This window comes from Lactuca saligna, chromosome 9 (assembly GCF_052625555.1).
Source record: "Lactuca saligna cultivar CGN05327 chromosome 9, ASM5262555v1, whole genome shotgun sequence".
Classification (NCBI taxonomy): Eukaryota; Viridiplantae; Streptophyta; class Magnoliopsida; order Asterales; family Asteraceae; genus Lactuca; species Lactuca saligna.
In genome coordinates this window covers 19,196,472-19,206,501 of record NC_136425.1, presented here as the reverse complement: position 1 = coordinate 19,206,501, position 10,030 = coordinate 19,196,472, and the positions used below count along the sequence as shown (strand labels likewise).

General features: G+C 40.6%; 1 protein-coding gene across 1 annotated transcript; it reads left to right on the top strand.

Annotated features, from left to right (window-relative positions):
* The first annotated feature begins 1,099 nt into the window (after positions 1-1,099).
* Positions 1,100-4,206, top strand: LOC145014929 (putative protein phosphatase 2C 23). Its single transcript, XM_078973374.1, has 4 exons — positions 1,100-2,971; positions 3,052-3,165; positions 3,268-3,532; positions 3,780-4,206. The coding sequence occupies exons 1-4, from the start codon at positions 1,373-1,375 to the stop codon at positions 3,893-3,895; spliced, it is 2,094 nt and encodes a 697-aa protein (XP_078829500.1). The 5' UTR covers positions 1,100-1,372; the 3' UTR covers positions 3,896-4,206.
* Positions 4,207-10,030: the final 5,824 nt, after the last annotated feature.

Sequence of the window (10,030 nt, the reverse complement as noted above, 5' to 3'; positions counted from 1 at the left end):
TACATAAGAATGAGGATAAGCATATGGGAAAGTATATAGGCTAGAATATACAAGCAAAGGTTCATAAGTTAATGGTTGGTTGAGATATCCAAAGTGTTTTTTTTACTTCCATCCTATTTGAGGTGAAAGACCCAAGTTTTTTTAAAAAGCACGGTGATTTATCAACCACATATATCATCATATTGCAACTTGTTTGGGTCGTAAAATAACATGTTGCAACTTCCTTGATACTATGCCCCACATCACGTGGGTATCACTTGAATATGGATCCACCCGAAAAGCTTAAGAATCGACTCGATTTTTTTTTTTTTTTATGGTCCTATCAAATTAGAAATACATAAACAACGTATCATTTACTCCTTTTGACCAAGTACTCAATATTATGAATTCCAATATGCCTTTTTGATACCAACAATCTTTGGACCTAATCCTCGATAAGATATGTTACATGAATCGAAAAAGTTAAATCAAGAATAATAAAAATCCAATTAGTTTAGTTTGAAAGGAAATAAAAAAGAACTTCAAATGTGATTTCATCATAATCTAGGCATCTAAGTGATATTTTTGAAAAATATAAAAAGAGAGATTCCACCATCACAATCAAACTATGACTTTCACACCTATTGTCCAATCAACAAAGCCGAAAGTGTGTATCGTGTAGGTGTTTAGATTTTTAAAGTCATAGTCAAGTTTTTGGAATGGAATTAATTACACATAGGATAACATATGCTAAATAATTTGTTTAATCTAAAACACTTTCTTCACCAAATAATGCTCATCCAAAGTCTGAACTTGAGTGTTCTTAGCATTTGATAGCTAGACAATATGTTTAAGGTTAATATCGTTTTCTTGGAGGGTTTTGTTTGAAGGGTTATATAGTTGGTTCATGATATGTCGATATATATATATATTTTTTGTCTAAAAGCATATGCGGAAGTGACATACACGCTCCACAATTGCGAGTGGGATTTAAAATAGAGTAAAAACCTTTAACCAACTTTGAGTTTACTCAAAACTCAGACCCATACGCATAGTCAACGCTCTCTCGTACACACAGAGTAGTGAATGAAAAGGTGAGCAGACAGAATTTAATTTTGTTTTTATGATTTCAGTATCCTCCACCCTCTTAAAGTCAACGCCTTCTCTATCATCCATCCACCTTCTTTCATCTCTGCTCTCTCCATATCCCTCTATATCTTCAACAAAGAATCTCTCCTCTCTATCTTTTGACTTTCAGAATTCAGAGGAATAAAACAAGATTTCTGTCGACAAATATGATCTGATCGGTGGGTCTCATGAATTAGCTGTTGATTTTGTTCTTCAATTTGATTTAGCTTACTACATCTCGTAGTCGGTGCCGGAAAATTCAATCATGGGAAACGGAGTTGGGAAACTGACTGTTTGTTTCACCGGAACGGATGTTGTTCAGCGGCGGAAAGACACCGCGGTTGTGATTTCTGATCCATTAGATGATTTGGGGCACTCGTTTTGCTATGTTAGACCTGAGCCAACTCGCGTATCATCTTCGAAAGTGCACTGTTCTGAGGAAACGACAACATTCCGAACAATCTCCGGCGCTTCCGTCTCCGCCAATACATCAACCCCACTTTCGACATCTCTGATCGATCTATACTCGTACAACTCCATCGATAAAGCTTCTGCTTTCGAGAGCTCCACATCATTTGCGTCGATTCCTCTCCAACCTTTGCCCAGAAGCTCGATATATTCCGGTCCGTTGCCGTCGGGTCCGGTTCCTTATTCGGGTCCTATCGATAGAGGCTTCCTTTCGGGGCCGATTGAGCGTGGGTTCTTATCGGGTCCTCTTTTTTCGGGTCCTCTCGAAAAGGGTAGTCACGAGCAGTTCCAAAGAAGCTATTCTCAGGGAGGGTTTGCCTATAAACGTAGATCAAGAAAAAGGTCGTTGATTCGGGTCATCCAGAGAGCGATTTCAAAGACGTTTGTAACCCGCGGGCAAAACTCGATTGTTGCCCCGATTAATAAAAGCGTGGGTTCTCTAAAGGTTCCAGATTGGATTGTTGGGGCTTCGGAGAAAAACAATGAATTGACTATTAGCAGTGTTAATTTGAGCAGTGAAGGTAGTTTTCTTGACGATTACGAGTTCATAAATCAGAGCCAGAATCTTCAATGGGCGCAAGGGAAAGCTGGGGAAGATCGAGTACACGTCGTCGTTTCGGAAGAACACGGGTGGGTTTTTGTTGGGATTTATGATGGATTTAATGGTCCTGATGCACCTGATTATCTGTTATCAAATCTGTACCCAGCTGTTCATAAGGAATTGAAAGGTTTGTTATGGGATGATGAGCTTGATTCCACGAATTTAACTCCTTCAGGGCAACAACCATTAGATGATACCAAATCCCAGGTCGAAAATCAACCTCAACAAAATAACCATCAAAGATATGTTGATCAGCAAGAGAGTTACCCCTGCGCAACCGAGGATTTTGAGAGAAGAAGAAACAAAAATTCAAGAGTTAGGAGCCGAGGGGCTTCAAAGAAATGGGAGGATAACCACCGGAGATGGAAGTGTGAATTCGACAGGGAGAGATTAGAATTGGATCGGAGATTAAAAGAGCAATTGAATTCAAATGGGTCGAATTCAATCAACCATTCAGATGTTCTGAAAGCTCTATCTCAGGGATTAAAGAACACAGAAGACGCATATTTTCAGATTGCAGACCAAATGCTCGTTGAAAATCCTGAACTAGCTCTAATGGGTTCATGTCTCCTCGTTATGTTAATGAAAGAGGAAGATGTCTACGTGATGAATGTAGGAGACAGCAGGGCAGTTTTAGCCCAAAAACCAGAGCCAGATCTCTGGAGACAAGATCTCGAGAGAATTAAGGAGGAAACGCTGTATGATCTTGAGGTCTCTGATGCCGATTTAGCCACTTCAAATCCAACCCTAAATGCCTGCCAGCTCACAATGGATCACAGTACCTCCATTGAAGAGGTAAAAACAAAAACCCTGTTTTCAAATCAATTCATTCTTCTTCTAAACTCATTCTTTTCTCACTCTTAAAACTTTTTCAGGAAGTTCAAAGAATAAAGAACGAACACCCTGATGATTCATGTGCAGTGATGAATGATCGAGTCAAGGGTTCACTCAAGGTCACTCGAGCTTTTGGTGCAGGCTTTCTTAAACAGGTAACTAACTAACTATCATCAAGATTGAATCTTGAATTCAACTTTTTTAGTTTGAAAACATCAAGGGATTATAATTTGTGTCGTTTCTTGATTTTTTTGCAGCCTAAATGGAACAATGCGCTTTTAGAGATGTTTAGGATCGATTATGTTGGCAATGCTCCATACATAAACTGTCTCCCGAGTCTTTATCATCACAAATTAGGCCCACGAGACAGGTTCTTGATATTATCTTCAGATGGGCTTTATCAATACTTCACAAATGAGGAGGCAGTTTCGGAAGTCGAAATGTTCATTCAATGGTCACCGGAAGGAGATCCAGCTCAGCATCTTATCGAAGAAGTTTTGCTTCGTGCCGCCAAGAAAGCCGGTAAAAATCCCAATCTTTTTTATCCGGTTTATACTGTTAAACTGTTAATCAGTAGTCCCTCCATGTTTGACCTAACTGTAATGATGTGAGAATCTATGACTGACGACTGACGTACCTCATGTTAGTTGTGATGGGACTGGTTTGATAGTTTTATCTTTTTCATGTTGATTGTGGACCTGTTGATAGGGGGCGCAAGTGACATTTACATTTTTTTTTTACGGTTAATCACTAATTTTTGTTTATGTAGGTATGGATTTTCATGAGTTGTTGGAAATACCGCAAGGGGATCGAAGGCGTTACCATGATGATGTTTCAATTATTGTGATTTCACTTGAAGGAAGGATATGGAGATCTTGCGTGTGAGGAGTTGAGGAGACAAGAACAAAAGGAATTATGAGCCGAAAGGGTGAATGATTTTTTGATTTTTTTTTCTTTGTTTTTTTTTTTTTTTTTTTTTTTTTTTTTTTTTTTTTTGTGTTTTGATCTTGGTCACCTTGTAGTAACATGGCAATGAAGTTCAAGAACTTTAAAAGAGACTTGATTGTGGAATGTAACTTGGGTGGTTAGGCTTTTTTGTAAAGGTGTGAAAACTTTACTCCATGTTTATTAGTATAAATTTGTCATATAAAAATCACCAATCTTCTTAATAAATGACATAAAAGTTTTGAGAATAATGCTTCTTGAGTTTCACGTTGTATATATTTTTGACATGTATTAGAATATTGTGTATTTTGTTAATGTTATTGACTAACTTAAAGTGAAAAATACTTCAAGCAAAAAATCCAATTAGAGTTTGGATTGATTGCTTACTACAAGCATGTCAAAGAGTTAATTCAAAGGCAAGAAACCTTAAAAGAATAGATATATATTTATAGGCACATGTTAATTAGCTTTATGGCTAATTGTTAGGTTGCTAGGTATGAGTCAAGAATGTTGCGAAAAGAGTGAGATGGTGATGGCTGTAAAATTTTAAAATTTAAGACTATATTCTTAAATTAATAAAATAAATAAATGAAATGTGATTTATAATTTAAATCATCAAGGAATAATCATATCATTATTTGATATGAAGTTTAGAAAGTTAGAAGTGAAAGAAGTGAAAATAATAACATTTCAGAAGTTAAAGGCGCAAAAGTGTTAAATTGGCAAAAATGAGTTGACCAAAGGGTTGACTCAATTAATGGAAGGGACTACCAAAGTTATAAAATGGATAAGGATGGAATTATTATGCCAAAAATCAAGTTAAAATCACAAATATTAAGGTGTGGTAGCTTTTGGCTAAATAAGCAAAGTTGAGGGACTAAATGTGAAAAGTGGGGAAATAAGATGCACACACTCCCCACATTCTCTTTAAATCGTGAATTGCAAGAAAAAAAGTCAATGTAACATCCCGATTCTCAAGTATGTGATTTATTGTTCAAAGATAAATTTCCCTTGGAACTTGTCGAGTTGATGGCCTCCACTCGACGTGTTGAAAAGCTTTAGGTCGCACATCTTTTTGGACCAACTCGACGAGTTGGCGACTGTTTGTGAAACCCTAAATTTTAAGGTTTGCACCTTATATAACCTCCTTAAGTCCTTGAGGCTAATCTTTTATCACCCCCCAAACCCTAATATCGGCCTTGTGAACATTAATCTTCATTCCATCTCTTATTGTGAGTTAGTGTGGCATTTTGGAGCAAAAGAAGGAGAAGTTTGAGATAAGGATGCAAGGATCAAGCAAGCAAAGCTCTTATCTTCTGTTTGGCACTCTTTTGGACCATTTTAAGTATTCAAGATCCGATTTTTATCTATCTATGTAGCTAGAACTTGAGTTTTGTCCACTTTTCTCCTTATTCTTAGATGTTGCATGGATAGACTTCATAAAGTTTGCAACTTTATGAATCTTCATGTCAAAGTGACCTTAGAGTGGGTTAGATCTGGTCCTTTGCCAAGTTTTGATGTCATGCATGGAGTTTAGGTCATATTTTTTTTTTACCCATTTTTGGTTCAAGACATGCATGTCTATAAAACACCCAACTTTGGGACGTTTTTTAGACTAGAATCCCTTCTGGAAAAGTTGGGTTCCATATCTCAAGGATTTTTGTGCTTAATGGTTAAGACTTTGAGTTTTCAAGCCTTGTGGAAGGGTATTTGAGCATTTGGAGTAGCCCCAAAGGATAAAGTTGGAAACTTTATCCTTTAGACACATATGGAGTTTGGATCTGAGCCTTGGAGTCTCTGGAATCGAAGAATTAGTTGTATGTGTTAAGTTGGTGAAAACTCGGCGAGTTGTCCAGCCAACTCGGCGAGTTGGTTAGGGTTTTCCCCGACTTTCTGAGTTCTGTTGAACTCAATGAGTCCAAGAGGTGCACTCGACGAGTTGGGTCAACATGGACTGTTGACCTTGATCGTTGACTTTGACTTTGACCATGGTTGACCAAGTTGGATTTTTGGGGGGCATTTTAGGTATTTCGGGTTTTGATGGGTTTTGGTCATGATGGTTGAGACATTGATTCAAGAGCTGAGATTTGGAGTCAGACCTTTCCAGTTTTGCACTACTAGTGATGTGAGTTGTCCTCGCTATACTTACGAGTCGAACGCACCAATGTCTACTTATTGGATTGATATCCTGTTATTTATGCTATTGTATTGTTATGATCTATTAGATCGGTATCCTAGTAGACAGGAAGTTGCTATGCTTAGTGATTTGTAGATCTGCGTGGATGATGTAGACTATTATATGATTATATGTTACATGTGCACATGAATTGTTAGTGGCTGAGGCTTCACTTCATTGTGCATAAGCCAATAGGCCGAGGCATTCCAACCCGATGGTTGAGGGCCTGGGGTATTCCATCCATAGGATGATTGGACCCATAGTATATTGACATTCCAACCCGATGGTTGAGGGGCCTGGGGTATTCCAACCCGATGGTTGATTGGGCCCAAAGTATGTTGTTATTATAGCTGTGCTATTTGTTATGTATTGGTATTTTGGAGGAACTCACTAAGCTTTGGGCTTACAGTTTGTATTATGTTTCAGGTACCTTAGTGGATCGCGGGAAGGTGAAGGCGTGATCGTGCACCTCCTCATGTGTTGATTCTACGATTTTGGGATTTCTCTGATGTGAAACTTATTTTGAAAAAAAATTGTAATAAATGATGGTTTTGTGGTTGTTTAAAAAGTTTAAAATTTTCATGAATTTTTCAAATGTTACAAGTTGGTATCAGAGCCTTGGTTTGATTGAAATAGAGGAACACTCGTGTGAATCCAGTCTCAAACTAAGGAAAAGATTTTCAAAATGATTTTCAAAATACTCAAGGAGGATGTTATGTGTACGATCAGTCGGAGCCAGTAACTAGACCCCAAAATACCATAATATTGGTTGATATTATGATATGTTAGAACAACATGCTAGTGATAGGATAGGGATCTTCAGGAATTGCATGATAGAATTGTCTGATTATATGATGCCTGGTAGCCTAGGACCTATCTTTTTTGGAATTGACATCATTATTGTAGTTGCTTAGTGTATGCACCATGGTTATATATAACTAAGATCTTTTAACCTGAGAATGTTTGGTTTGGCCTTATTTCTTGTACTTGTTTGATGAAGGGCTTAGGGTAGGATCAGATATTTGAATGTCTAACACGAGTGTTGCAGGGTTGGTGGAAGTTTCATGGATGAGTCGTGTGGGGTCAGCCGGCCAGTCGTGAGATGTTTAGCCTTTCCTCTAGGGAGTGAGGATTGAGTTTCCGTCTTCGCTTATGAGTATTGTTAGGGCGTTGTGATGATCATTGAGACAAATGCGGGTATGTGTCGAAGGTAGTATGGGCCCGTACTACTGAAAGCACAAGACCCGTACGTGTATCAAGGAAGTCACAACCCTTAGGGTTTCGTTGGGAGTTGGTTCCCTATTATGATATGTGGTTTATCTGATATCTTCCTGGTGTATTTTTAGTATGGTGACTACAAGGCAAGTTAAGAATCCAGGTCGGGATCGGGAGCTGGTAGTCAGGGTGGGCTAGCATTGAGGACCGCATCAGGGAGATCATCCGCGAGAAGGTTGTTGCTATTGTCCTGGGTCAGATCCCGGAGATGTTCGGGTCTATCAAGACCGTGATTATGGAGTTATTTGATGATTTCTATGCAGCCATTGTTGAGACGACTGCTGCTGCATCCTCCGCAGCCGTAGCGGCTGCAGGTGTTGGGACAGGGTTGGTTTTCAGTATCGGGACTTCGATAATACAAAGCCCCCAAATTTTGATGGAGTCCAGGACCTGATCATAGCCATGAGGTAGCTATTTGATGTGGAGGGATGCTTTTTCACTTGTTAATGCCCTGTTTACCAGAAGGTCAGGTGTGCTCTGAACCTTCTGAGGTCCGAAGCGAAGCATTGGTGGAGGCTCGCTACTAGTTCCTATTTTGTTGAGCAGAGAGCTGCTGTGTCATGGGATCAATTTTGTGAGATGTACCACTCCCGATATGTTCCGTTGGTGGAGTGTGAGAGGTTAGCACAGGAGTATCTGGATTTGAGATAGCGTTCTGAGACGGTGATGGAGATCACCAAGATGTTTACGAAGAGAGCTATGTTCTACCCTGAGTTTGCTGCATCTGAGCAGGCTCAAATGACCCATTACTTGAGCATGCTCAAGACGGAGATCGGGCAGTTTGTTTCTAGTCAACGCTATAGTTCATTTTTGGAGATACAGGAGGCCGCCAGGCGGCATGAGATTGAGATTCAGTTGTAGACTCGGGAGTTGAGACCACCCCCGGCGCAGTCGCAGCCTACGCCAAAGCGGTTCAGGGCCGCTGACTCCAGGTCAGGGAGTCAGAGGGTTCACACTTGCGGGAAGTGCGGCAAGGTACATGAGGGTGTTTGTTGATCTTCTTCAGGTTGCCACAAATGTGGAAAGCAGGGCCATATTGCGAGGGATTGTTGACAACAAACTCCGGCTTCTGGCATCAGACTTTGTTACCAGTGTGATCAGGTGAGCCATATGAAGGCCCAATGTCCCTTGTTGGTTGCCAAGCCGGTGTAGGCTCCAACACTGGCTACTTTGAGGATCACTTACGCGAGTCAGGTCAGGGGGATCCCCCGAGGGCTCGAGGTCGCGCTTTCCAACTTACGGCCGAGGAGGCCAGGGCAGCACCAAATGTTGTGAGTGGTATGTCTCTATCCTTTATCTTATTGATTATGTCTTTTTATGCTTATATGTTTGTACCTCTGTTAGGTACGTTCTTAGTGAACTCATTGCCTGCTCTTGTATTTTTTGACTCGGGTGCGAGTCGGTCCTTTGTCTCTCGGTCTTTTAGTAGGGAATGTGCTTTGCCCATAGGGGAGTTGGAGTGTCCGTTGCGAGTATCTATCACTAACGAACACGGGGTTTCTGCTACTTTGGTTTATCAGGGTTGTATTCTGGAGATCTTTAGAGTATCCTTTCAGATCGATTTGATTCCTATCCTATGGGGGATGTCTGCATGATAGTGGGTATGGATTGGCTAAGTCGTTTCAGTGTCATGATTGACTACAAGGGTCAGCGCGTGGTAGTTAGAACCCCAAGTAGGGGAGAACTGGTTATCTGTGGAGAAGGCACGAGTTTGGGTTTAGGGTTTTGTTCGACAGCCAGGGCTTGGTAGTATATTTAGCACGGGTGTGCAGGTTATTTGGCTTATGTGGCCGATACGTTGGTTGGGGATTAGGTATTGGTTGTTGATGTTCCAGTTGTCAGGGAGTTCGCTGATGTATTCCCGGAGGAGTTACCCGGTGTGCCTCCTGAGAGGCAGGTCGAGTTCAGGATCAACCTTATGCCAGGTGTGGCCCCTATTGCCAAGGATTCATACCGATTAGCACCTCCTGGGATGCATGAGTTATCATCTCAACTATAGTAGGTTCTAGGCACGCAGATCATCCGCCCGTACAGTTCTCCGCGAGGAGCGTCGATTCTATTTGTCAGGAAGAAGGATGGTTTGCACCGGATGTGCATCAGTTATAAGGAATTTAAAAAGTTAACGGTGAATAACCGTTATCACCTTCCGCAGATTGATGAACTCTTTGATGAGCTCCAAGGAGCATATTGGTTCTCCAAGATAGACCTAATGTATGGGTACCATCAGGTCAGGATGAGAGAGGAGGACATGGAGAAGACCACGTTTCGGACTCGTTATGGGCATTATGAGTTCATGGTGATGCCATTCGGGGTCACCAATGTGCCTGCAATATTTATGGATTTGATGAATCGAGTATGTAGGCCGATGCTTGATCGTTCGGTTATCATGTTTATTGATGATATCTTGGTGTATTCAAAGACCAGAAACAGGATGAGGAGCACCTTCACGAGCTTATGGGGGTTTTGAGGCGAGAACGGATTTATGCTAAGTTCTCAAAATGCGAGTTTTGGTTGCGAGAGGTTCAGTTCCTTGGATATCTCATTAATCAGGATGGAATTTTGGTCGATCCCAACAAAATTGAGGCGGTGATGCGGTGGGAGGTTCTTAAATCTAGGGTACTACC

Coding starts and splice junctions, on each gene's coding strand:
- LOC145014929 (XM_078973374.1), top strand. CDS start 1,373: ATGGGAAACGGAGTTGGGAAACTGACTGTTTGTTTCACCGGAACGGAT. Junction 2,972..3,051: donor ACAGTACCTCCATTGAAGAG/GTAAAAACAAAA, acceptor AAACTTTTTCAG/GAAGTTCAAAGAATAAAGAA. Junction 3,166..3,267: donor GTGCAGGCTTTCTTAAACAG/GTAACTAACTAA, acceptor ATTTTTTTGCAG/CCTAAATGGAACAATGCGCT.